Source organism: Mastigoproctus giganteus, chromosome 14, assembly GCF_048544385.1.
Source record: "Mastigoproctus giganteus isolate SK-2022 chromosome 14, ASM4854438v1, whole genome shotgun sequence".
Lineage (NCBI taxonomy): Eukaryota > Metazoa > Arthropoda > Arachnida > Uropygi > Thelyphonidae > Mastigoproctus > Mastigoproctus giganteus.
Window position 1 is genome coordinate 30,801,974 of NC_143588.1, and position 28,000 is coordinate 30,829,973.

At 39.4% G+C, this 28,000-nt stretch overlaps 1 protein-coding gene across 2 annotated transcripts in view; it reads right to left on the reverse strand.

Moving 5' to 3' along the window:
* Window positions 1–645: 645 nt before the first annotated feature.
* LOC150075047 (mitogen-activated protein kinase kinase kinase 13-like) overlaps window positions 646–28,000 on the reverse strand; it is a 69,252-nt gene continuing 41,897 nt past the window's right edge. For both annotated transcript variants that reach the window (XM_090389125.1, XM_090389126.1), the window contains exons 7-14: window positions 25,324–25,482; window positions 23,256–23,364; window positions 20,682–20,908; window positions 15,412–15,552; window positions 12,932–13,637; window positions 3,801–3,877; window positions 3,220–3,517; window positions 646–2,403 (exon numbers count right to left, since the gene is read on the reverse strand). In XM_090389125.1, coding sequence (XP_090245251.1) covers window positions 2,305–2,403; window positions 3,220–3,517; window positions 3,801–3,877; window positions 12,932–13,637; window positions 15,412–15,552; window positions 20,682–20,908; window positions 23,256–23,364; window positions 25,324–25,482 — 1,816 coding nt within the window. In that variant the 3' untranslated portion in view covers window positions 646–2,304. The remainder of the gene's footprint in view (window positions 2,404–3,219; window positions 3,518–3,800; window positions 3,878–12,931; window positions 13,638–15,411; window positions 15,553–20,681; window positions 20,909–23,255; window positions 23,365–25,323; window positions 25,483–28,000) is intronic.

Sequence of the window (28,000 nt, forward strand, 5' to 3'; positions counted from 1 at the left end):
CCAAGATCTGATCCTTGGGGGACTCCACGTCTGACATACCAATCTGAAGAATATCCATTGATCACAACTCTCAGTTTCCTGCGCTATGCCCTCGTGGGTAGCACAGTTGGTAGAATCACCATCCTTCTCATACCGGGTGGAAAAGGCCTGAGTTCGAGTCCCGTCGATAACGGGAGGAGTTTTTATGAGCCTTTTTCACAACGTGGCTGAGTTAGTCGGTCTCAGATGAGGGTAGCATGGTTTTTTCTCCCGGAAACTTGAGTTTTTCGTCCAGCAAACAGAAAATCTACCTCGGAACACACGCAATTTACAGACAGTATAAAGGAAGCAATATGGCCTTAGTCGCCGATGCTCCTGAAACCCAATAACAACAACAATCCTGTCCTGTAGCCATCCTGCAATCTATCTTAGAATCTTTCCAGTAATCCCAGCATGTTCCAGCTTATACAGTAACCTCTCATGAGAGACTGTCAAATGCTCTGCTAAACTCCAAATGTTAAAATTGTTCCCTACGTCCAGCTGTTGAGTAATTATGTTAAAATAGTTTGCCAGTTTAGTTAAACCCAATTTTCCCTTAAAAAAAAAAACAACTTAACTTTTATTGTAGTGAGGAAGAAGACCTTTTAATAAATTCTTCCACCTGCCAGACCTTTCTAAACAAGAAAGTTTTAATATTAACTATTTGTTTCGCTTTCACTCTGATGGACATTTGCTTGATAAAAGTAATTAGAGCCATTTAGTATTTATGGTTGCTGTTTACACAAAAATCCATGGGGTATTCAATAAACTTAGGACACATAATGGAAGTTGCTGTCTCTCAATCATTAGTTCACCTGCCACATGAGATTCAGTTATAAACTAAATAACTTCAGAAAGGTTCGTATTAAACTGGGTTATTTTGAGGCTCTCTGATGAATACAGAAATGTGTAGTTTAATATACTTAAATTACACTCACTTGACAAAAAATTAGAAACCTTTTCAATTAGCGTCAACAGATAACTAATGTACGGTATGTAAATGTAAGTTGGCACAAGGTATGATCGCGCTGGAAGTAATATCATAGTATGAGGTATGTTCTCGTGGTACGAACTGGATCCGCTCATACCTTTGGTCGTGTTTCCTCCAATGAATATCTTTCTGTCGTGTCGGGCTAACATCCGCCCGCAGTGCTTCATTTTTACCAGCATTGCGATGGGTTCTTTGAATAAACTCAACTATCCACCGTACAAAAATTGTATCTGAATGGTTCGAGAAATATTTCCACCATCTGTCTATACCATCTAATTCTTCAGATCTGAATCCAACTGATAATCTGTGGGATATGTTGGAAGGGGCAGTTCGACTTTGCCGTTCTTTATCGACCATAGTATGGCAGCTGGCAAATAACCTGATGGAGGAATGGTCAAATTTGGAGCCAGACTCTATCAGACATGGAATCCATGCCACAACATGTACGGGTTGTATTTCGGGCAAAAGGTGTTCCTACTAAATATTGAATAAAGGTTTCTAATTTTTTGGCCAGTGAATGTATATATTCATCGTTGACCCTGCTGATTTTTAACAGGTACAATGTACATGCCCTGTAAATTTAAGGGCGTATGTATATGTATTGTGCTAACATCTCCTATTTTTTAATAATATCGCCTCAAACTGTTGAATACCTATCAGCCGAAACAAATACAAACTTAAGTATAAACTTTGGGAAACAGTTCTTTTAATTTCCGGATGTCTTCCACGCAGTCCAGCAGCTTGCAGAACCTGATGATTATAATCAAGAAGTCTGGTACACCTAAATACTTCTAAAGTTAATTATTTCTGCCTTTTTATGGATATTGGAATGATCTCACACAAATAAGTTGTTGGTCTACTTAAAGAAATGAGGTTTGATGTTTGGTCTTGCTACTAGCTCATCACGAACAGTAGGCGATGCTAATAATCACCGAAGAATATAGGTTAACTCCCATTTGTGATCCATTATATACATTCAATGGAATGGTTATTGAGTTAAATAACTCCAAGAACTGGCGACTGTGTGCAGAAAGCTACTTTTATATACCAATAGGATATTGGAGAACATCACTCTTCCTTTTTTCCACTCATTATATCATTTACAATGTGATGATGGATTATATTGAACAATTAGATGAAGGTAAACTGCGAATGATGCCTTGGTTGGTACTGCTCAGTTTTTGCCCCTTCTTTTACACTTCCAAATGTCCCACAGCAAAATATCGAAGGCATTATGTTACATACATACATTACATACATACATACACACGAACAATTTAATGCCTGTTCTTCTGCTACCACACTGAAGTTTCCACAACCGCTTGCGATGGTGAAGGGCTGGATCCAGATGAGGATGAATACACGTATATGTCAGACATAGGCCTCACGGGTCCCTGCAAATTACATAAAAATATTATTTCCCGGTAAATAGTCTCGTGTTTATGAATAATGGAAAATTAATTAATATTAAGTGTCGAAATGGACGTTTCTCTGAACAAAATTAAGTTATAATCTGAAAATATGAAATGAAGTGTCGTGTTATTCTAAAACACTTTCAGTCCAAAAGTTATAATTTAAATTTAATTTAATCTCAAACTGATTATAATTTATTATTTGAATTATTATTAAATTTTTTTAAGAAATTAGTTTATTTGATAGACGGTCAACGATATTTATTAAAATAATTTTACTTATACACACTTTTTTTTTTTTAAAAATCAGATATAGGTTTCTGTTTATACATTTCATCGGGAGCAAAATAAAACAGCGCACTCTAGTGGTCTCTTCAAGAAATTAAAAAATTCTGTTTTATGATGTCAGCGAGTTGATTGTGGTTAATATCAAAATGGATTCCTGGTTTTTAGCACAATATACGATTTATTTAATATATAATAGATACTGTGTAATCTGCAGCTTCCAACAAGAAATTATTATTATTTTTTAAATTTATTTAAAGATTTCGCTGATGCTGGCATTCCTCTTCAAAGAAGTGTTTTCTATAGAAAACACCTGTTTTAAGAGTTTTTCTGGAAAAAAGAAATTTTAATACCGTATTTACTCATAGATTTTTCCCTTTGTTTTTCTTTTATCCCGAATCCCATTTTTATGGCTTTATTTCGACTCCCGATATGTCCAGTATGACTACGAATAGATTTATTAAGTCACGAAATTTTCTTAAACAAATTATTGAATCTGACAACCGCGACTACCTTACACATCCTCTCCATCTCGATGTTTTCCCGTTGGAACATTTCTCCTTCAGCACCCAGTGCCGAGTGACGACGTTCTGGTAAGAAATCTTGAGCGGGCAATCCCTGAAGATTGCGTGGTATACCTCGTGCGCCTCCCATATCCATCGAGGCAAGGCTAGACAGTAGTTCAGCTGCTGACGGCTGACCTGTATGAAAGGGATTGAAATATCCCGAATAGTCCCCTGATATTGGTCTCATTGGAACTTGGGAAGATTGCCGGGAAGGTGAAGTATGGTAAGTCAGAGGGTTGAAATAACTGAAAGTAAATAATTTAATTTATTAAAAGATACGAAACGAATCTTAAGAATAACTATAGGATCAAAGGTTAGCAGTGACAAAATAATGAATAGTTATTTTTAATCCTTACTTTGAAATAAGAATTAACTATTCTTTCCGAAACAGCAAAAAATTTAAAACTTTAAAGGAGGAGCTACAAAGGTGTAAAGAAGGAGTGGATAAATTCATTCATTATTTTATAAATTATAAATAAATCTTTAATTTATTAAGGGAAAAACTGTCAAATCCAAAGGGGAGCTTACACTTTTCTCGTTAAGTATTCGGCATCTTCGTCTTCTGCATCATCTTCCCCATCTGAAGTAGCTTTGAATGCGGGTTCCTAGAAAAGACAAAATGCTCCATTAATGGAGTAATATTTAAATATCAAAACTGCCTTAAAATACTTGTTTCAGTACTAAAATCGAAATAGTAATTGCGTGTTATTTAAAAAAAACTTTCTCATTCTTAAACTTAATGCTATTTATTTGAAGGTAAGGTTATTTGCTTAATCTTTAGTGGCTAAAAAGCATATTTTTTTCCCACACCTTTTATTTTCGAGGAGAGTACGTTTAACGTTGTAAAACTAAATAATACGCTAACTGAAAATTTAACGTTCCGAGTTTACTGTAATTTACAAATCAAACAGAAGTTTTTATTAACCCCCCCCCCTAAATACAGCTTTTAGGAACAACAGGAAATGCGGAGACATTTCCCGCAATGGCTAAGAAACACTTCTAACTACACTCTGTCTTACGCAGTTGCTATTTAAGTCATTATTATTATTTCCATATTCCTATTTAAGATTATATTTTTAATCTTTTGTGAGATGAGACTGAGACAATACTAAACTAATTTCAAGAGATTAAAAATATATTCAGCCTTAATAAAAGAGAAATATTGATTTAAAATACGAGAAAAGTGTAGTTGTCGCCCATTGTCCTTGCACACCTTTCATTTTTCTGAAATGATCAAACTATAAATAAATGAAAAAAAATGTAATGATAACGAATGGGTCAGTACACCAGACCTATTCGTTACAAACCAAAATGTAGTGTTAAAAATTTCGATATGAAATTCTATACGTCCTTGTTACGAGATGGGGGAAACGGAAGGCTGGGGTGAGGTATGAGGACGATAGAGAAGGCGACCCCAGAAAGTCAATGAGGCAGGCTCATACCTCACCAGGTGGAAGAATAGGGTGGCATGGGGGGGAGACAGGAACCAATCTCCTCCCCCGGATTTTTGTCCAGATTGTCAGTTAGGTGCTGCAGTCTGGTGTACCAAAGTTGCACAAAGGCAAGCTGGACTCCATACAGCGATTTATGCTTCCATCAGTAACCAGAGCTGTTGTTGTTGTTGTTTTGGTTTTTAGGAGCATTAGCAACTAAGGCCATATTGCTCCGGGAAATGCGGTGGTCATTCCCTGACCTTTCCGCATCTTCCGTATTTGGTGGTGACGGGCTCGAACCCCGGTCTAATCAAGAAGCGTGTGCTACGCACTGCTGCTCCTTCCCACCTAGTAACCAGAGCGTGCCGCACTGTCAGCACCCCTGCGCTCCAAGTCATGGCAGGGTATATGCCCCTATACCTTGAAGTTGCCAAAAAAGGCATACCCATACAACTACTTAATTTCCAAGTGGACCAGACAAGCGACGACAAACAGGAAAAAAGACGAATCTCAGATCACTTGCAGTGCCTCTGGCAAGAATCTTGGAATTCAACCCACAAAGGAGAAATAACAAAGAAGTTCTTCCTCTCAGTCAGCTTCACCTTCCCAAGCCTCCTCCCTGGTACTCACCTGGATTGCAAGCAACCTTTTTATTAACAGGACACGGATCATTCCAGAAAAAACTCAGCTCTATGGGTATCGAACCATATTTCTTTTGCCATTGTGAAGATGAGAAGTCCTGGGCCCACGTTATGTATGAGTGGCCCCTCCTATGAAAACCACCGATTACAACTGTTTACCGGTGGTTTTCTTAGGAGGAACTCCACACAATCAGGAGCAAGATCTCCTAAATGACGGACATAAATATATAGCGTTCACTCGATTTGCCCAGGCTGTCTTCACCACAAGGCAGGCCAAGCTCACCGCTGTTAGGACAGTCCAGAATACTCCTCACTCCCTGTTAACCCCTTCGGAGGTAGGATAAGTGCAAATCTGTGCTACAGAAACCCTGTAAACGGGAAGGATTCATGCTGGCACCCAATTTAGGGTACGGGATCACTGCTGGATGCAAGATCAATACACAGGGGCACCAGCTCCTGAGACTCTTAATCTCCTTCCCTACCCCTACTTCGCCTAAATCCATGGTGGACTGTCTTCACTGTTAGTCCAACTTTCTTTCACCCCACAGTCTGACCTCCTCCTCTCTTATTCCCTGTGAACTCTCTTCAACAATTTTTTTTTTGTGGCCTCGTCAGGAAGCTCAAGCGACCCTGGCAGAGGCCAGCCAGAGTATGATGGGCAGCCTGGCTCATCTCCCAGTGGTGGTGGTGGTGGCGGCGGGCAACGTAGGGTACCATTAGGGGCCCTGCGGCCAAGAAGCCAGAGAAATAACGAAATACTATACACATACAACACGCCATCCACAAAAACTCAATCCATTCTCCTGAAGGGCTATCTTGATCCGCAGAGGCCGCCTCAAATCAAGATACATGGCACAACCATCAAGCTTGTTACTCAGCTGAAACTCCTTGGCATTATCATCGACAGCAAACTAACATTTCTCCCACATCTCAACTATCTACAAAAGAAAATTAGAAATTACATTGCACTGGTTACCAGGGTGACCCGCCGAGATTGGGGGCTCAAAAAACGCACTCTAGCCTTACTGTATAAAGCCAAATTCATACCAGCTATCACCTACGGTTCTGGCATATGGTTCACCAAAGCCTCCACTGTGGTAGGACGAAGAAAGCTGAACATCATTCAACGGCCAATTCTCCTTACGATAACCAGAGCATGTTGCACCTCCAGCACACACGCCCTACTGGTTCTCGCCGGTGTACTGCCCCTAGACCTTGAGGTGGCCCATGTGGGGATGATGTATCAACTCAGCAGAGGAAAGTCTACCACCTTTATTGATTTTACACAGATCCTGCTAACACCTATTCCAGCGAAAAAAGCAGACTCCTAACCTACTTACAACAGACCTGGCAAGCCAGATGGTCTGAATCCACCAAAGGGGTCATCACCCGCAAATTTATACCAGACGTATGCAAAGTATATCCCAAATCACCATCCTGGTTCTCCCTAGGCCTTCTAACCACGTACCTCCTAACAGGGCATGGTGCCTTTCGCAGCAAACTGAACCTTCTTGGACTTTCCGACAGCCCCCTTTGCACCTGTGGTGCCCAGGAAACCTGGGACCACTTGATGCATGACTGTCTACTATATGATGACATCAGATCTTCTCTCATCACACAAATTCATTTCATCCCGAGAGACCAGGAGCAACATCTCCTGGAAGACCACCATACCTATACAGCCTTTTCGAACTTTGCTCAGGGCCTCTTCACGAGGCGGAAAACCCTATCACAACCACAGAATCAGACCCAACCAGACAATGAAACGGCCTAAACAGCCGTGTGTTAAGACCACTACTTGCTTCAGCACACTGCAATCCCCGTGAAGACTTTCAACCTGCACAATAATTGTGCCTTTACAATGCAGTCTCAACATCACCTTCATCTACCATGACTGCCGCTCTGGATTCGCCTCCCACCAAGTTGACTCACCTCTGAAATGACTCTACTATCTGGACGGGACTTCTTTGTCCCAGGATTGACACTACTCGGATTTGATCCTCTCTGATTGACTCTACCAAATACATCTTCATGCAGCTCACTACTGAAATGACTTCACCACCCGGACGGGACCTGTCTGTCCCAGGACTGCACTACTCGAATCTTACCTTCTCGGACTGGACTCTGCCAACTATGACTCCACGCAGCATTAATGCCAATGCCACGTGGCGATTCTGAACCCGTGCTCCCTTGCGCGGCCCTGTTTCTCCCCTGTCCTGGCGGGGAGGAGGTGAAGGTCCCTTTGTCTCCTCCCCACCACCCCCTCTTTCCTTCTGGTGTGGCATGGGCCTGCCTCACTGATTTTGGGGTCATCTACTCTATCGACCCTATACTTCTGTCTCTCACCCCCCAGCCTTTAGTCTCCCCCCCTCTAGCTTTCCAACTAGCGTTCATCCCATGTCAAAATTATCCTAGCCCTACACCCAAAATTCTTAATTCCACACTGTATAACTTAAAACTCCTTGGCCTCACCCAACCTCTAGCACACCCCCCACTTTTTTTTTTGGTCCTAGCCACTGAAATCCCAAGAAATTAGGTGGCAGGACCTGCCAGAGTACTTATTTAAAAATACTGGTGTACCTGGCTTGCCTCCACGGGGCTAAGTGTGGGCAACGTTGGGCCTCAGTAGGGGTCCAGCGGCTAAATAGCCAGATGAACAACGGTACCCGACACTACATCCAACAATATCCATACACTTTTAAATCTCTGGCCTTTACAGTGTTCTGTAACACGCGACAATGTAGACTACATGGAGATGGGGGTAACCCCTGGTGCCGTTAGACCCTAAACACACACTTTACACTTACGCCACACACTGGAGTTTATATACTTCACAAGAATAAAGATGGTGCAGTTGTGGGAGATCACAGGTGGCGCCTTACCCTAATCACTATGCCACTATGGTCCCCTCGGCCGGAGAAGAGAGGAAAAGAAAACTAGGCTAGAGTGCTAGGTTTGATTGCCAATGTGGCTTGTGGCAGAAAAGCTGCTGGTGTCTCCAGTGTCTGAGTTTGGAGTCTTGAGTGGGATCAAGAACCAGTTAATCTTGCCTGCAGATTCAGTTGCAGATATCAGCCCGATGGAACTTGGATCAAGGAAGTGAAGTTCAGTTCAATTGAGCTTCGATGAGGTTGGCGTTTGATGCTACTGGAGAGAGGTGCCCAGAATCTGTCTCAAGTTATTGGTCTTGGTGGTTTAGGCTCCTTAATGTTCTTCATCTGTTGAAGCCATCCTGTGTGCAAAAGTGGTGAAGTATTTAGAATTGTCATGGTATGAATTAGTATATGTTCTTGGTCCTTTGGCAAATTAATAATCTTTATTGATCAGAATAGGTCTCAAGTCTTCATAGTCAGGACAGTCATACATTATATGGTGCCAAGATTCGTCAGTGGCACAGTGGCAACGTGGATCATCTGTGATATTAATTTTTCTTGTATCAACCCATGGCCTGAGATGTTAATTTTTCTTGTATCAAGATAATTTTTCTTGTATCAAGATACCCAGAGATGTTAATTTTTCTTGTATCAACCCATGGCCTGTGAGGAGGTACGCTGTGTATGGACCAGGGGAAAACCAGCTTGGGGCTTTTGGGAACGTGAACGTTACTTCAGGGATGAATTTCTTTGTAATTGCTCCCTTAGTGGATGTCGTCCATCTGTCCTGCCAGGCCTGCTGCACATGAGCAAGAAGGAGCCCTTTCTCTGTCTTGCGATTGATTGCTGGGTTGGTGGTGAATCCATTGGTGGTAGTGGACATTCCTTTGGACAGATGATATAACATGCCACATCTAATTATTTCAAAGTCTAGAGGGAGGACTTGGAGAACAGGAGTGTTCGCCGTGCAGCAGACTCTGGTGATGGTAAGTAGTATTGCTCTTTGAATGGTGACTAATTTCTTCTGATTTGTGACAATAGTTGCCCGATGATACCAGACCCCTGCAGCATATGAGATGGCTGGAATAAATACTGCTTTGTAAAACAGTGTATGGTACGTCGGTTTAAACCCCAGTCCCTGCAGGTGATCCGTGCCACCAATGCTGTGTAATTTCTTATCTTCTTTTGGATATACTGTAGATGTGGGAGGAAGGACAGTTTTGAGTTCAGGATTACACCAAGGTTCTAGGGTGCGGTGCTTGATGGTTGTGGCATTGATCTTAATCTGCGGTGGTCTAGTTGAGCTTAGGTTCCCTTTCAGGAGGATGCTGGCGGTTTTCTCAGCCGAGATTGTCAGGTTGTGCTGGGTAGCCCACTCCTGGACGAGCCGGAGTGCTCCGTTAGCAGAATTTTCAAGCTGGGCCCTTGTGCTTGCAGGCACGGAAAGGATCAAATCATCTGAATAGGCTCGGGACTTAACATGCCCAAGATCTTGATTTAGGATCTCATCCAGGACCATGTTCCAGAAAGTTGGTCCTAGGACTGAGCCCTGTGGGCATCCCCTGTAGATCTTTCTGATCACCCTGGAGTAGGGAGTCTCTACACTGACAGATCTATCACATAGATAGCTTTTAATGCAGGACTAGAGATTTTGAGGAATCTGTGCTTGCCTGAGCCTGCCAAGGACGCTCGGCCACCCAAGTGAGTCAAACGCCCCGACAAAGTCAATTGCAATTACAAGGAAGTATTTTTCAGGTGTGGATTGAGCAGATGTTATCAGGTTATTTAGTGTGTGTACTGTCGAGCGCCCCTGACAGAATCCATACTGGTTGTCGGCCTGCAGGTTTGTGTTTGTATAATACCTGTGAATTCTGAAGAAGATGAGTCTCTCAAAGAATTTGTTGAGCTGATACGAACAATTACCAAAATTATGCAAATCAGTGTTCTTAAAGTTAGCATTAGCAGAGACATACGATGCAAGAAAGCAAACTAAAAATCAGCTAAAAAAAGCCCGTCCCATTTCACCCATCGATTTCCTCCAAACGTTTGCCCACTTCTTCCTTGAATTTATATTTAAGCTATCAACTTCTACAACGACAGATGGAAGTTTGTTCCAGCAATCAACGACCCGCTTGCTAAAGGCAAATTTCCGCACATCTATTCGACAACTGTCTTTCCCCAGTTTCAGTTTATGACCCCTCAGGTTAGTAATGAGAGCAAGAGTAAGAATCCCATCGGCATTGAGCAAGCTCAATCAGATCATCTCGCAGGTTTATAGTCTCCAGATGCTGCAATTTTCAGGACTTAAGCCTTTCTTGATAAGAGGATCCCTTGCCTTATACAAGGGGATAATCACCTCCACATCCCTGCTAGCAAAATTCCTATATATCATTGACAAGACACCATGAGCTACTCCTGCAAACCGTCTGCACTGCTCAGAAAACTTCATTTCTGATTGCACAATTACTCCCAGGTCTTTTTCATTTTCTACCACCTTAAGCGTAGTACCACACAGTTGGTACGTTTCTCTGGGGTTACTTCTACCCATATGCAGTACTTTGCATTTGTCAAGGTTAAACTTCAGTTGCCACTTCTTAGCCCATCTGCCCAAATTATCTAGATCCTGTTGCAGTAGCACACTACCATTACTGTCATTAACAACCCTGCCAACCTTTGTATCATCTGCAAACTTCGACACTAAGCCTGATACACCTTCATCAATATCATTGATAAATATACAAAACAACAGAGGGCCCAACACCGAATCCCGTGGGACTCCACTAATAACATTAGTCCACGATGAGCAGTGTCCATTGATTACCACTCTCTGTCTTCTTCCCCTCAACCACCCGTTTATCCATAGCAGCAATTTGCCTCCAATGCCACACTGCTCCTATTTGTGCAGCAGTCTTCCACGCGCAACAGTGTCAAAAGCTTTCGTGAAATCCAAATATATGATATCAAAATTATTCTTTGCATCCATTTCCTTTGTGACCACATCATAGTATCCAATGAAATTGGTCAGACAAGACTTCCCCTTGACAAACCCATCCATGCTGTGTCTGAATTATTGCTGCAGTCTTGTCTAGATGATCCTGCAATGCATCTTTAACCAGTGACTCCATTATTTTACCCGGAGCAGAAGTTAAAATAACTGGTCTGTAATTACTAGTGTCACCCTTCGATCCCCCCCTTTGTGAATTTGGGATACATTTGCACATCTCCAGTCTATGGGTACCTTCCCTGAGTCCACGGATGCTCTCAAAATTATGGCTAAGGGTTTGCTTAGTTGCTTTGCCGCCTCCTTTAGTATAATTGGATAGATCCCATCCACCCCAGGTGCTTTTCTTAGGTTTAACTTCAACAATTTCTCGTCCACTTTGCTCTCAGTTATTCCAAAATCATTAAGCACCCTGCTACAATTTGATAACCTTGTGGCAATTTCAAACCTTAATAACTCCTCATGTGTGAATGTAGATGCAAAATACTCATCCAGTTTGTCAAATACCTGAGCAGGATTAACAACAGTTGAACCATCGATGTCAAGTGGACCAATCTGATTCATCGCCTTTCTTCTACAGTTTGTATAAGTTAACTTATAATTGCACAATATGAGTTAACTTATAATTGCACAATATGAAAACAGATCTCTTTTTATTATATTGAAATCTCTGAATTGTGAAACAGTTCTGTGCTATCTTACCATTGGTTATTAATAAGTTAGTTAATCTCGTATCTGCATTGTTTTCTCTTCAAAGAAATGTGTTTTTTTTTTAATTTGAACAGACCTTTGAGGTGTAATTCCAATTATCCTGTTCGCCGAATTCATCATCCATTTCTAAAGATCCCTTCTCTGTAAAGTGGATTGAGAATTGACAAGTCATTGTGTGGTAATGGATGATGTGTGGCAATAGAGGGTGATATGTTGGGATACACTACACTTGTTGGATCGGAAAACTTTTTAACCTTTGATCCACTATACAATAGTAGTCGTCGTCATGATGGCTCTTTCCATATTAAAAGTAGCCATACATTTACAACCACAACGATTTCAACCCACTTAATGTTGGTCCCTACATCCGCAGCAGAAATGAGCTGCCAATAACTTGAGTTGTCTCGTTGGTGAGGGAGACCAACAGAGTCTGACATATTTAGAGCAGGGTGGGTAACAAAAAGGCCACAGTTAGTCAAATGACAACTCAATTCAGAAAATCCAGTGACATCGTTGGACTCAATACGTTGGTTCCAAGATTAAGTTAGTTAAGGATAGCTGCTGTTCCAGACTTACAGTAGTAACTCTGTACGGTTGAGGATTGGGGCGCGCTATAGATTTGAAATTAAACATGAAATCTTCCTGGACACCATCGAAACATACTTTGAAAATTTGTACATCCTTTCATTTTTCTCCATTTTATATAAAAAAGTAAAATTAAGGAAAACCATTAAGTGGAAAAAATTTAAAAAAAATAAAGAAAACGAGAAGCTCAGTCCAACCTTCGTGGTTTTTAAAAGTATAATATAGTTAGTAGTCGAATGTAAGTACCCCCATCTTTCCTCTACACCCACAAGAATAACTCAGTGATTTCAGTATATATAATAATCATAATTAGTGCAAAATATACACACAACTAGTAATTTACATATAAACCGATCTAAATCTCGAATTAAACCTAGTTGTATTAATATTCCATTGAGCTTAAAGCAGCACTGACCTGAGAAGACAGAAGGGGTACAATTTCTCCGTACTTAGGAAGGTGAGTACCATCAGGGTGTCTGTGAATATCGTGACAGTCAGGTAGCCCTCTCTTCCTTAATACGGGGAGCCTCTTTTGATGCCTCATGTGCACTTCTGGGGTTTCTCTCAGGGATCTGTTTCCGTTATAAGTGTCCACGCATGTTTCATCATCTTCGCTTGAAGTCTCTTTTTTCGTGTTCCGATTGGGATCTTCCGCTGGGTCATACATTACGGGATACTCCTGAGGCGCCCGTATCACTCTGAGCTCCATCCCCTGTTCCTCCGCCTGCCTTTCGTCTTCCGGAGCGACTCGTCCGTGACCTCTTTGGCAGCTAATCACATTACTGTTGTTGTGGTCAGCGAAGGATCGCGTGTTGCCCTCGTTCTCCTCCTCCTCCACCTTCTCCATGCGAATGTATCGATGCGCGTCAGCAACAGATGGGTCCGGGGTGTACAGTACGGCCCTTCTTAAGGCGTGTTTCCCCTTTACTGTCATTTGATTTTTGTGAGTTGCTGGTTCGCATATTTCACTGCCTTTGGATCGGCCTAAGGCAGCAGTGGACGTTACTATGACCTGCTCTAAAACATCCGGGTTACCTTGAATACCACTGTAGACTTGGGCTGTTGGCTTCGTGGAGGAGGTACTAGGAAAACTCGCCTCCAATGGCAGTTGACTTTCAGGGCTACGAAACGTGGGGAAATGAAAAATATTACGTTTTATGAAAGAGGTATATGCAAAAGTAGAATAATACTGACATTATTTTAGTATAAATACAGACTCATACAAATGCATTGTATCATACAAATTACAGACTCATGCAATATTTAATATAATTTTAAACAATATTTTCGATAATAAATCGAGTTCGTGATAATCTTTAATACAAAGCAAAATATACTTGAATTCGGCTAACGGTTTTTTCAGTGGTCAGACGCATTTGTAATATACAAATAATAATACGCCTAACAAGAACGGCCATAGTTGAAAGGCTATATGTACACTGTGCTGCCACTTTATTAGGTGCACCCCGGCTGTGCACATAAATGGTTTGTCCCACAAGGTTACAAGTCACATGACCACAGTTGTGGATATAAATGCAGCAGAACAACCTTTCTAGATCGGTTAAGCGCACAAACCGTAGCAAGAATGGGGAAAAGGAGTGATCTAACGGATTTCGAACGTGGCATGGTAGTTGGTGCAAGACTTGCTGGACAAAGCATCTCTGAAACGGCAGTTCTCCTGAACTTTTCACGCACCACAGTTCCACAGTTCGAGAATGGTGCAACGAACAGAAAACATCCTCTCAACGGAACTCCTGTGGAAGAAAATCGCTTGTTGATGAGAGAGGTCAGAGGATGGCTAGAATTGTGCAAGCAAACAGACGGGCCACAATGTCGCACATCACGTCAGAATACAACCTTGGTGCACAGAACACAATATCGCAACGGACCACTAGTCGCACTTTGTCGTGAATGGGCTACAACAGCCACATCGCATACCTTTGTTATCAATGAAGAACAAGAGAGAGAGAGCACGCCTCCTGTGGGCACAGCAACACCAGCACTGGACTATCGAGGATTGGGAAACAGTTTCTTGGTCTGACGAGTCGAAGTTCCTGGTGCATCATGTTGACAGAAGACTCAGAATTTGGCGAAAACAACATGAATCCATGGACCCGTCATGTCTGACGACTACTGTGCAAGGTGGTGGGGGAAGTGGTGTGGTGTGGGGAATGTTTTCTTGGCACACGTTGGGTCCATTGATACCCATAGATTCACGTCTGGATGCCACATCGTACCTAAACATCGTTGCTGACCAAGTGCATCTGTTCACGTTGACAGTTTATCCTCAGTTTATCCGCATTATCCTGCTGGAAGTAATTCCAGCAGGATAATGCGCCGGTGCACAAAGCTCAAATCACTATAGAATGGTTCCAGGAATATGACAATGACTTTTCTTTGCTGCAGTGGCCCGCTCAGTCCCAGGATCTCAATTCTATTGAACATCTTTGGGATGAGCTGGAAAGGGCTGTTCGCTGCAGGCCTACACCTCCGTCGACTCTCAAGGAACTGCGTGACACACTCATGTCTGCATGGTACTCCATTCCTGCACAACGTTTTCAGCATCTTGTTCAATCCATCCCTAGACGAATTCAAGCTGTTTTGAAGGCTAAAGGAGGCTCAACACGCTACTGGGTAGGTGTACCTAATAAAATGGTAGCACAGTGTATGTTGGTCATGAGGAAAATGCACATAAAAGTTAGCGAGGTTAAGTAATTAGAATATAAGAATTCCGTCATAAGTAATTCGAATAATTTTGCAAGGCATAATGATAAATGAATCTGACCATAACCTGATGGAATATATTTGATAATCAATCATTTTCTTGATTTTGGTACTACAATAAGGCGTCACTTAACGCAAATTAAGTCAACTACAAATGAACGAATAACTCACCTAGACTGATCACTCTGAGACTTGTATGCCCGTTTTTTCGTCAGCCTCTCGTGTGCCCTCAGTAACGGACGAACAATGTGCTTCCGGTAAAGTTTTTCATCTTGGCCTAGTTCCTGTTTCTGTTGCAGAGTAAACTCCCTCCTGGAAAGTTACAAATATTTGTTTTTTATATGAATATCGTTAATCGATGATTTACAAATTAACGTGTATAATGGAATTTAGGCAGATTATTGGACAGAGAAGTAAAAATTTGCTATATTTGTAACATAAAAAAAGATGTATTAACTAGAAATTATATTTATTTATCAGATCCGCAAAGCATGATTTATTCTTACCGAAATTTCGACTTTTCAGTCGGCAAACTAAACACAGAATATACGCAGTTTTTTCCCCTTGCGCCCTCTTGCGTGCAGAAGTATATACTGTATTTTTAAATGAATTATTAGATTTCGGTTCCAAATAATCTATAATACTTGTGCAGAAATGAATAATAAATGGCGATTTGGATATTTCGACAGCGATTTATTTCGCTGACTGATTTAGCAAATTAACGATCCTCTTAGAATGTTATTTCAAAAACAAAATGGGCAAATGATGGCAAATTTCGGTTCATTTTTGTTATTATGAACGAAACGTTGTAACTTTGTACGTTATATTTAATACGGGTCAATACTCGGTGACCTGCTAAGTCGATTACACGCGGTCTGCACACATAATTACAATAATCGAATGTTCGTAATTATGCAGCTTTGTCTGCCACTTAGCACAGAACCGATTTGCAACTCTCAATATCGCAAATGCCATCTAATCATATTAATTACGTAGATAAGGCACAGAGCGACAACACACACAACTTGAACTGCCAAATAACGTAAGTGTTCTCTGGAATCGAGCGACGCTGTCATTAAGTTTTCGCTTTAATATTCACCCGGTCAAAATGGAGGCGCAAAGAGATGGAATAAATGCATCGAGTAACGCTTACGTTAAACTTTATTACTCAATAATAGTTCTTAAATTGATGTAGTAATGTCATTCTATAAATTATCGAACGTCGAGGCGATTAATGGCTGTGCTGCGTTGCCTTTTGATGCCTAAGTTTACGCAGAAGGTCATTATGAAAAGTCACGTTATTTCGATTTTATATTAATGTTCACCGACTGTTGATAGTTATTATTATTATATGCATCCCATCACCAAAATGTTGCTATCCGATTCCGCTTTGAACTTTCCCAAAGTGCCAGCCTGGACTTCTGTGACAGGCAATCTATTCCTGTGAAGTACGCAGAGAACTTCTGTGTTGTCTCTCCTGTTTCTTAAGTAACTCCAGCGCAGAATCTTGCCATTCCCAGTTTTCTGCAGTTCGTGGGAAACCGTATCAAAAGCTGTTTCTTGAATCCATGTCTTTGTGGCAATAATTACTTAGTTTGGGAGCCAGCAAAAACAATTATTTAGCTGCTTTGTAATTCTACTCCAAAGGTAAATTCTTTCATTGGTTATTAACACCGTTCTTCAATGCAACGCTCGAATTTTTTTTATTTATAAGAACATATTTAAAAGGTTTTGGTGTGGAACCAACTTTATGACGTTAACGCCCAAAAGATAGAATTAGACCTCTCTCGAGATAAGACCACACCAAAAATATTTCTTTCCAAGACGTTTTAAAGAGTAATGCATTCTAGATGTTAATAGTAATGAAATTAGATCGCAGTTCGCGCAATATACCGAAGCTTATAAAGCATTAGCCAAAAAAGGGGGCAAGAAACCCTCTTTCCATTTCACCCATCCATTTGGCTCCAAAACTTTGCCTAGTTCTTCCTTAAATTTCTTTAAACTACCAACTTCCACAACAACAGATGAAAGTTTGTTCCAGCAATCAAAACTACCAGCTGGCTAATGGCAAACCTCCGCACATCTATTCGACAACTGGCTTTCCTCAGTTTGAATCTATGCCCCCCTCAAGGTTTGTAATCTGAGCAAGAGGAAAAATCCCATCAGAATTGAGCCTGCTCAAACCATTCAAAGCCTTATACACCTCAATTAGATCACCTCGCAGGTGCTTAGTCTCCAGGATTTAAGAATTCCTTGGTAAGAGCAACACTTTGTTCCTCTCACCAATCTTGTTGCCCTTCTCTGTACTCATTCCATCAGCTCTACATCCTTCCTAAAATGAATCCTCCAGGCCTGTATACAGTACTCAAGGTGTGGCCTGACCATTGCCTTATACAAAGGTATAATCACCTCCTTTTCCCTACTAGCAAAATTCCTGTATATCATTGACCACCATGAGCTGCTCTGGCAGCCTGTCTGCACCGCTCAGAAAACTTCATATCTGACTGCACAATTACCCCTAGTCTTCTTCATTCTCCACTACCTTGAGTGTTTAACACCCAGTTGGTACGTTTCTCTGGGGTTACTTCTACCCATATGCAGTACTTTGCATTTTTCAATGTTAAACTTCAGTTGCCACTTCTCAGCCCATTTGCCCAACTTTTCTAAATCCTGTTGCAGCAGCGTACAGCTATTATTATCATTAACAACTCTACCAATCTTCGTATCGTCTACAAACTTGAACACTAAGCATGATATACCTTCATCAATATCATTGATAAATATACAAAACAACAGTGGACCCAACACCGAACCCTGTGGGACTCCACTAATAACATTAGTCCATGAAGAGCAGCGTCCATTGATTACCATCCTCTGTCTTCTCCCACTTAACCATCGTTTTATCCATTGTGTAGCAACTTACCCTTAATACCATTCTGCTCCAATTTGTACAATAGTCTTCCATGAGCAACAGTGTCAAAAGCTTTCCTGAAATCCAAATATATGATATCAAAATTATTTTTGGAATTCAGTTCCTTTGTGACCACATCATAGTATCGAATTAAATTTGTCTTGTCTTGTCTAAATGAGCTTGCAATGCTTCTTTAACAAGCGACTCCATTATTTTTTCCAGGTCAGAAGTTAAAGTAATAGGTCTGTAATTACTCGTGTCACTCTTTCATCCCCCTTTGTGAACTGGACTCTGGGAGGGGAATCCTCTGAATCCTTCAATACTCTCATGGTTATGGCTAAGGGTTTGCTTTCTTCCTTTGCTTCCTACTTTAATATAACTGGATAGATCCCATCCACCCCAGGTGCCTTTCTTATGTTTAACTTCAACAATTTCTCCTCCACTTTGTTCTCAGTTATTACAAAATCATTAAGCACCCTGTTACAATTTGATAAACTTGTGGCATTTTCAAACCTTAATAACTCCTCATGTGTGAATGTAGATGCAAAATACTCATTCAGTTTGTCAGCTATCTGCGCGGGATCATCAACAGTCGAACCACCAATATCAAGTGGACCAATCTGATTCATCCCATTCCTTCTAGAATTTACATAAAGAAGTCTTTGCTGCTTTTCTTTGTATCCTTTTCCAGAGATTTCTGGTGATCAGCATTCGCTTGCCTAACCGCCTTTGTGACTTGATTACAGACTAGTCTATAACTACGATACGCTTCTGTGTCGCCTGATAATTTATTTGCATCCCATGCATTTTTCTTCTCTGCCACGAGTCTCATTAGTTCATCTGACATCCATTTATAAATACTTTTCAAGGTCACTTAGGTCTTGAACAGTATTTCTTAGTTGGTATGAAAAGTATAGTAGGTTCCACGATTAATTCATTGAATGCTTTCCATTTAGAATTTGCTGTTGGTAACATCTTCAGTTGGTCCCACTGTACAGAATCTAAAAACTGTCTGGCCACAAAAAGCCTTCCCTTTACCCCTGATGGTAGTTACATCTTTAAGTAAATCCCACTTCAGCACACTGTGATCACTGTCACCCAGTGGTTCCTTTATCTGTAAATTCTTAATGCATGAATAATCACTACTGATAATCAGATCAAGAGTATTACTCCCTCTGGTTGCCTTTCGAACACGTTGCTGTAGAAAATAGTCATCCAATAAATCCACAAAAGTCTTGCTAGTGTGCGAGTGACCGACTCAAAAGTTTAATTTAATATCTGGGAAGTTAAAATCCCCCATTGGATGACATTCTGATTTACTGGCCCATTCTATTTTTCTGCACAATTGCTTATTTCACACCAAACAGACTCAACACTGCATTGTCCACCAACATCAATTGGATGCACTTCCTTTGATTTTATGTTTCTTAACTAACAGCATAACTCCTCCTTCCTTCCTGTCCTTTCTGTACACATCGTACTCCCCAAATTCCAGTTCTGCATTCCTTATATCTGTGTGACACCACGTCTCTGATATCCCAACAATATCCACCTTTGATGTCTTGACCAACACTTCAAATTCATCAAATTTATTAACTGTACTCCTAGCATTGGTGTACATGTAATTATACATGCACCTGTTTCTACTCTTAGTTACCCTAACACAGCTCATGTATTTACTTGTTCCACTATGACTCCCAGCAGTCCTGGAAATCTTCATTGCCTTGCTTTCCAGGTTGCTGCTCATTCCTATCGAATCAGTGCAAGAATCACTTTTGCCTCTGCTAATGGCTACTTTTAATCTCTTAGTCTGTGAATCCCCCCAAGCTAGCAGTTTTCCGACCCACCTAACACTGCCTCGATAGCATCAGCAAATATTCTTGCACCCTTTCTATTTAAGTGTATCCCATCCCTGTAGAAGCAGTCTCTCCTGTTAACAAGCACAATCTGTACAGGACCGAATTGATTGACAAGGCCCTCATCATATACTCCCTCCTGTCGTGTCTGGGCAGAATTTCAGACCTTTCAAATTTACCCGTAACTGCTTCCAAATGTTTCATGAAAAGTTATTTAATTTTATGTTTTTATGGACACGATGAACTGGAAAATTGTTCATTTATTAGAGCAGATATTTTGTTTATAAATTATTAACTTATAAGTGTAAAAACTCGTGCACCAGTTTCAAGGAAGGCATAAATGTAATTTATATAAATATTTATTACTAAAACGCCTGAAAATTATTTAAAATTTTTGTATTTTTAGTGGATGACAGTAATAATGTAATTTTGAATTGTTTATAACGATTTTGTTTCTCAAAGTTAAAGTTTGAAATCGTTAAAAAGAAATGAACTCTTGGTCACTTTAAGTTCAAGTATTACAAAACTAGGAGGTTTCTAAACTAAAGATGAATACTCTAACCATATAATATAGCTTCGCTTTCTCCCTGACAATCATTTCTCTTATCCAGATTGTGTTAGAATGTCCAGTAATTTCTTAAAATTACGAAATCGCTATACTTTCAGGTACTTACCTCATCAGTTCCCTTTCTCTTTGCTCTAATTGCAGCAGACAAGCTGCCAGTTCCATGTACAGATTGTTCGCTCTCTCTAATTTCTTTTCGTAGTGCTCTCTGATGTCTTGGGCATGGCGTAACTCTTCTCTCCTCTGCTTAACCAGGTCTTCCTCGACTTCTGGCACTCTCTTTTCTTCCTGCCTGAAGTTCTTCATGTATTCTTGAATCTCAAGTTTCCAATTTGCCTGTTCAATTAACCAGAATTCGTTTTTCAGAATTACACAGCAACTACGTATTAATCTTTATAAATCTTTTTAAATTAGAATACAAAAAAGTCAGTCGAGTAATCATAGACCGATAGATTAATTTGGATTATCCAGCTTACTTAAAAGTAGAGAGTATTTTAGTGTATATGAGGTGGCAAAAGTGCCAGTTCTATACCTAAGAAAGAGAAAATTAAGTGGCAACACATTTCTCCTTAGGGAACAGTGCAGTACTGAGGCAACTCGTGGCAACGTGCTTCGCAGTATAAAGATCGATAAATTTTGTAGGAAACTCTGTTCCTATTGCATTTTAGCGCAACATGAATAGAGGGAATAAATTTTACGGCCTCGTTTCTAATTGTGTCATAAAAACGTGACAATATACACTCACGGGCTAAAAAATTAGAAACCTTTTATAGCTAACGCCAACAGATACACTATCCTGCATTTTGAAAACAACTGACTGGTTTCTCTCAGAAAAGGATGTTTTTGAATCATGTTCTACAGCTGTTTCCATCACGTTAGGTTTATTCAAAAATCACGAAACAAAATTTGATTTTTCACAAGTTTTTGAAAAAAAAAAATAATCTACGATGGCTCAAATTTTCGTTTCTTTGATTTTCTTGTAGATCCTTCTATTTTATAGTCCCTCTTCAGTATCCAGTAATAGTCAGCCATCGTGTTGACATTCCACCTGGCCTGGTACCTCATCTCCATGTCTTTAATGTCTTGGTAAAACATCTCACCCTGTTCTTCACTAACACTTCTTAAGTTTTCTGGGAGTAGTCAAGGTGGAAGTATAAAAATGTACGTACCTCGACACTGGTGTTGCAGCCCAGCTTCTTAAAGTTTACCAACATATTTTCAACTCTATCCTTGTTGTTCCCTAAAACATTCCACAATAGCCCTGAAGCTAATTCACGCCTGTTTTTCTCTTTTATTCACAGTTCCCTCAAATACTCGGTCCCTCATCAGTTTGCGAATTTGAAGTCCAACAAAAATACCTTGTTTTAACTTCTCTTGGGTGATCGATGGAAATTTAGCCCAAAGGTAGTTGAAGCAGGTTCTTCCTAAAGTAAAGCTTTCACAAACTGCTTCATCAAACCCAGTTTGATATGCGAGGAGGACAGTTTGGGTCTACCAGTGGTTTTTGAACTGTGTTCTTTGATCTAGGCAAAAAACTGTCCCTCTTTGACCAGACCCTGACATCCCAGTGCTTACTCCTTGCCTGACCCACTCGTACAAAAAGCAAGGCATTTTGTGTAGCTAGCTTGCTGTCCAAGTAACATGCCTATCAATTTGAAGTCAGCACAGACCAACCAACCATATTCTTCATACTTAATATTTGGCAACAACTTCTTCGGGTTCTCATATATTTCTTTTAAATGCACAGAGTGAGCTACTGGAACTGACCAATATTTGTTTCCATTATGGAACAACACATCTTGAAAACTCCTCTTTGATGAGTCAATAAAAAGTGTCCACTGTGTAGGATTGTAACTAATTCTTAAATAGCTCATTAAATTATTTGTATTATTGTAAAAAAAAACAAAGAATCATCCTCAGAAAAGTAGGGGACTAGTTCTCGTTCTCTGTGTCTGTACCACGAGAAAAACATCCGATGTGCTAGAAGGTTTTTGATTTAAGTTGAGACCCAAGGAGTTTTGCAGACTCCTTTGGTAAATTAAAATCTCTTACTAGATCATTGAGTTCATCTATGAAAACAGTTGAGGGCTGGACTCAATGTCTCCATGCATGTAGGATTTAGTTTCATCTTCAGAAGCTTCACTTTCACCACTCTCTGCTGCTACGTTCTCCAGTATAAATGAAGGGCGTGGAATCGGCAGGTTATCTCCATGTGGGACTGGTCTTAATGGCAGATGGAATGTTAGCATACACAATGTACTTCTCAATCTTTGCATTGTATCCCTCTACATTAACAAAAGTAGCAGTCATCATAGTGGTTTGTAAGCTCCCACCAAATCATGGGAATTGCAAATAGCACAGCCTTCTTTTTATCTTTTCCCACAATCTTAATGTTTCAACAAGGTTCGGAAAAGCAACTGACAAATATCATGATGGAAGAATGGTCAAATCAGAAACTAGACTACCCCCATCTCCCCTCAAATGCCTAGGAATCCATGCCATGACGTGTACGGGCTGTAAATCTGGAAAAAGGTAGTTCTACTAGATATTGAATAAAGATTCCTAACGTTTTGGCCTCTGAATGTAAAAACTGCCCCAAAATGACTGTGTTTAGGGCAGTTTGGGCGAAAATTTGGCGAATAGGTTCAGATTATAGAAAAATGAAGTTTATGGTAACACGTACCTGACACTCAAAGTAGTCCTCGGGTGATGCATCCATTATTTCCGAGGCTGCACTTTCCAGGTGCATTAAAATATGATGGAAGGATGGACGATTCCTTGGCTTGGAGTTCCTAAATATTCAAGAGTTAGATCACGATTACTAATCTTACAATAAAAGATCTAAGCAGAATTTTCATTTAGATCATGTTCTGAAATCATTTAGCTTCAACTGAACATATCTGATTAATATGATTTAACTTTATTTTAGCTCAGAACCATACATCATCTTATTTATGACTACTCTTTCATTTCTTTGTACAGTTTTTGTTGGTTTTAATACCTACTTTGTATTAATTGTAATTTACGTTAATATGTTTTGTAAATGCTCAGTGTACTCTGAAGAAGATTGTAGAATACCCATCCAAAACGTCACTTTATCTATCCAATTCTGTGAGTACATCAGTCATACTCAATTGCATAAGATCACGTGATGTATTCCATTTTAAGACCTTAAAAACTTTTAACTATACAGTATATCATTTATATTTTTGGATTTTCTTTGTGCAGTTTGCTTGAAATGGGGTTTGTCATTAATTAAAGAATTTTTAAATACAGTTGGTGGGAGTGAGATAGAATTAACGTGTATAATTTCTAATGTATAATATTCTTTCATCATTCTTTCTTAGAAATAAATTTGAATGTTGGTTTCTTTCTGTTATATGTAGTTTCACAAATTTAGTGCGTAATATTTCCCTTTAGAAGTAGCCAAGATAACTTGCACAAATTTTGTGGCGCTCTATTGGGCTAACAGCTCCATAATCGATACTAGTGAGGTTAGGGTCAACTGCGTGATCAGCCCAAGGGCGGTTGAAACATTAGAGATCAATCAAGGTGACAAATACGCATAGAAGTCGGTTTACAGTAGCAACCCGGGTCTTTAATGGCCCCAGTAATTCAAACAAGTTGATCATCTGTTGGATTATAGCGCTATCATCGAGCTGCTTCAATAATTTGGTGTTTCGAATTGTATTTTCATTTTAACCTTTTCAATAAGCAATTGAGGAAAAAGATTGGTATGTGGATGGCATTATCGAGTTTTAATGTACATCATATCTCATCAGAAATACAGACTTCCGGTTATATTTTTTGGCTTTAATCTCCAAAGCTGTTTGAAGCCGTTGGATAGATTTATATTAATGAGATGAATATATTTACATTCATATTTAAAATATTTATAAATAAGAAACAGCATTTCCTGATACTAGGTAGAAAAGACATCTCTGCTGTCTTCGACGAAAAGTAATGCGCACTTAGCCATCTGGAGTTTTAAAAAAATCAATAAGGCATCTGGTTGACGTTTTTCCAATAGAAAAAATATTGATCAGACATTCGCATAGCTTATGCCTGAGGATACGAACTTAATAAGGGGCGTTCAGAGGAAAGGTTTGATTTCAATTAGCCTTCGAGATATCATATTAAAAATGGACTTTAGTTTATAAAAACTTACGTAGTTGGAAATTTTTCTGTTATCTAAATCGTCTTTGCCTTTTCATATTTGAAGTGTTACCTCTGACACCTCTTTACAAATCGTCTGAGTTGCCATTTATAAATGTTTTACTTTCTAAATCAGTTGTATCACGTGACAACATCCTCTTGCTTTAGAATGATTTTCCGATTCCCTTTAATTCAAAAATTCCCTTAAAATTCAAAATTCAAAAATTCCTTTAAAATTCAAAATTCAAAAATTCCCTTAAAATTCAAAACTAATGTTAATAAGTTTGAAAATTTAATTTACGAAATGTAACTGTAGGATCATTAATCTTTTGTGTGACTGCAGAAGAAACTGCTTTAGGTTATTCAGAAGTTATCCACTAGAGGGAGTCGCTTTTCACCTGGAATAAATTAACGTTTTTGTATGCAAATTTGGTTAATTAGCTGGACTGGTGTGTCAAGTTAAGTCCATTAATTTTATCAGTCCTAGATTGTAGCGAAACCTTGCAGAGTTATTTCTTCTTTCATTCTGAAGGTTTAGAAAAACTGAATGATCAATATAAAATGCTTTAACATTAGAAAGTTCTCAGGAAACTTACCAGCATTGCTTTAAAAGGAGACTAATCCCCTCGGGACAACTGGAGGGGACGGGAAGATGCAGACTGTTATTTCCTACTCCCCAGATAATGGCAGAAGAATCGACATCCTTGTAAGGTACCTCACACGTTAGAAGCTCCCACACGACCACCCCGTACGACCTGGGAATAGTAGAGGGCTTTAGTATCAAAATATGAGAAGCAAATAATGGTTGGGAAATGTAATAAAATAGTCGTTTGATATTGTGACGGTGTGTTGTGAACTGGAGCATTGTCGTGGTGAAAATTTCTCTCGTTTGACCAAAGATCTCTCTCTTTTTTTGTCGAAAAGGAACGTTTAACTGTATCGGGCAACCCATTCGGAAGGCGACACCCTAATTGGCGCGTGTTTGTCAACGTCCATCGTAATGTGAGGGAATGGGGTATAGTGAAAGAGCATCACGACCGAGGCCGGCCCCGATCCTATTCTACACAAGCAGATATCGCGATATTAGATCCTCCCACCAGCATGCGAAGAGCTGCTGCAAGAATGAGTCATCCCAAAACCTTCGTTTGGCTCACATTGCGTGAACATGAGCTGTATGCACCATATGCAGAGAATTTAGGCATTCCAAGCAGGAGATTCACACTTTCCCTGACTTTCTTGTCAACATCCTGCGGACTGACGAAGCAACACTTACACGAGATGGGATATTCATCTCAGCGGAAAATCCTCACACCCTTCGGCAACCCCTTTTCCAAGTAGGGTTTAGCATCAACATGTGGGCCGGCATTGTACGAGATAACTTTAATCATCGCGAGTTCCCTGATCGCCTAAACGCTGATCATTACTTGCAATTTTTGGAGAGGACATTGCCAACACTTCTAGAAGATGTTCCTTTAAGTGTCCGTGCCAATATGTGGTTTCAGCACGAAGGAGCACCTCCACATTTTGTTTAAGTAAGAACATTCTTAAGTTTGATTGCAGTACTAATAAAATTCATTTACTCCTGCGGTACAACGTTATTGAGTTTCTGAATGCTCTTCAATTCACAGCTAAATTTTAATCAAAGAACATTTACTGTTCTGGATTTATTGAAAACCATGTACAGTACAAGTAAAAATATTCAGATACTTAATAATAATTGAAATAAAAACGTTTTTACATAAATAAAACGTTATTAATTAAAGTACGTTTTTTCGTAATGACTGCTTTTCATAAATTTACTATTATACGCAAAACGCTAGAAGCGGAAATGACGTCATTGATCTGTTAAACGCTCTAACTCAAAACCCGTTGTTCCTTCAAACTGAGTGTAGAGTTTTATTTTTGCATTTTAATGAACCATTCCCTCAATAAATATCGACCTCGATTTCATTAGCATTATTGACTGAAAGATTATCTTTGATCGTAATACTTAAGAAGTGATTTTAAAAGGTTAATGAGGTAAAAATTTTGTTTTTATTTGAAGATAATACATTTTCAAAAACGAGAAAAAATAACACACCGTGTCCACTTTTTAACAATATTATTAATAATCATTCATAGCCAGTAGATGGCGCCATTGTATTTCGGAAAGTATCTGCATAGCAGATACTTATAATATCCATAAACATTTTAAAATGTTTATGGATATATATTTTAACAGAGATATAAACAGAGATATTTAATAACTGTATATATGTATTTTTTTAAATTCATCTTTTTAAATACGTAAATACAGGATGATCGTTTTAAATGACAACCCACGAAATTGCGAATAACTTCGAGTAAAAGAGTGCTCGAGACATGAAATTTACAAATAATATTCTTTATTCTCTAAGGTTTCACAGAAATATTGAAAATTATTCCATCATGATCACAACATACCTGAACTCGACAAACCGTACATTGATATGCTGAACACCATGTTAATTTACTACTTGCATTGGGCATGTGTGCTGTTGTGTGATAGGGAGTATGTCAGACATTAACTCATTTGTTGTATTGTGGATCGATTTTAAGATTTTGGGACACCATCCCAGATGGCGAACAATATCTTATGGTAGGGTGTATTTTTTGGATAAAGGCGAAGCGATTTTAATTATTCTGTATTTTTATAATCGCTTTCTGTTAGGAAACCAAAGGAGGCATTGAGCTCGACGGGGTTAGTGTTGTTCAAAGATTTACTAAGATCCTTAATAAAGGAGTTGTGGAAAAGTAAGATACTAGAAAGTCAGTTTTATCTTAAATATAAAAGAGGTGGAGTTACGAATGGATGGAACTTGAAAACAATGAGTTTATCAAAGAGACTGAAGCGCTGCAGTCTGGACAAGAGCCAAATTTCCTTCACTTGGACATTATTGTCTACAACTACTGTAAGCTTTAGTTTTGGTAGAAATAGATTTCCTTTGATATCCAAGCAGTTTCTTTCAAGAGTTATGACTTTTAGTTTTTTTTCCCCTTTCATTTCCCGAACTTCAAGACAATTACGATGAAAAATAATGGCTTAGTATAACATAAGAAAAATCGAAAACTTCGTAAGCAATTTTAAAAGGGATCATTAATTTTAATATATACGAGTACAAATATTTAATATATATTCGTATAAAAAGATCAGTACACAAGAATAAAAGCAGTAAACCAAAACAATCAAAACTTATCGTTGTTATATATCAGGTTTTTAAGTGATTTATAAAATACACATCTATATAAAAAAAA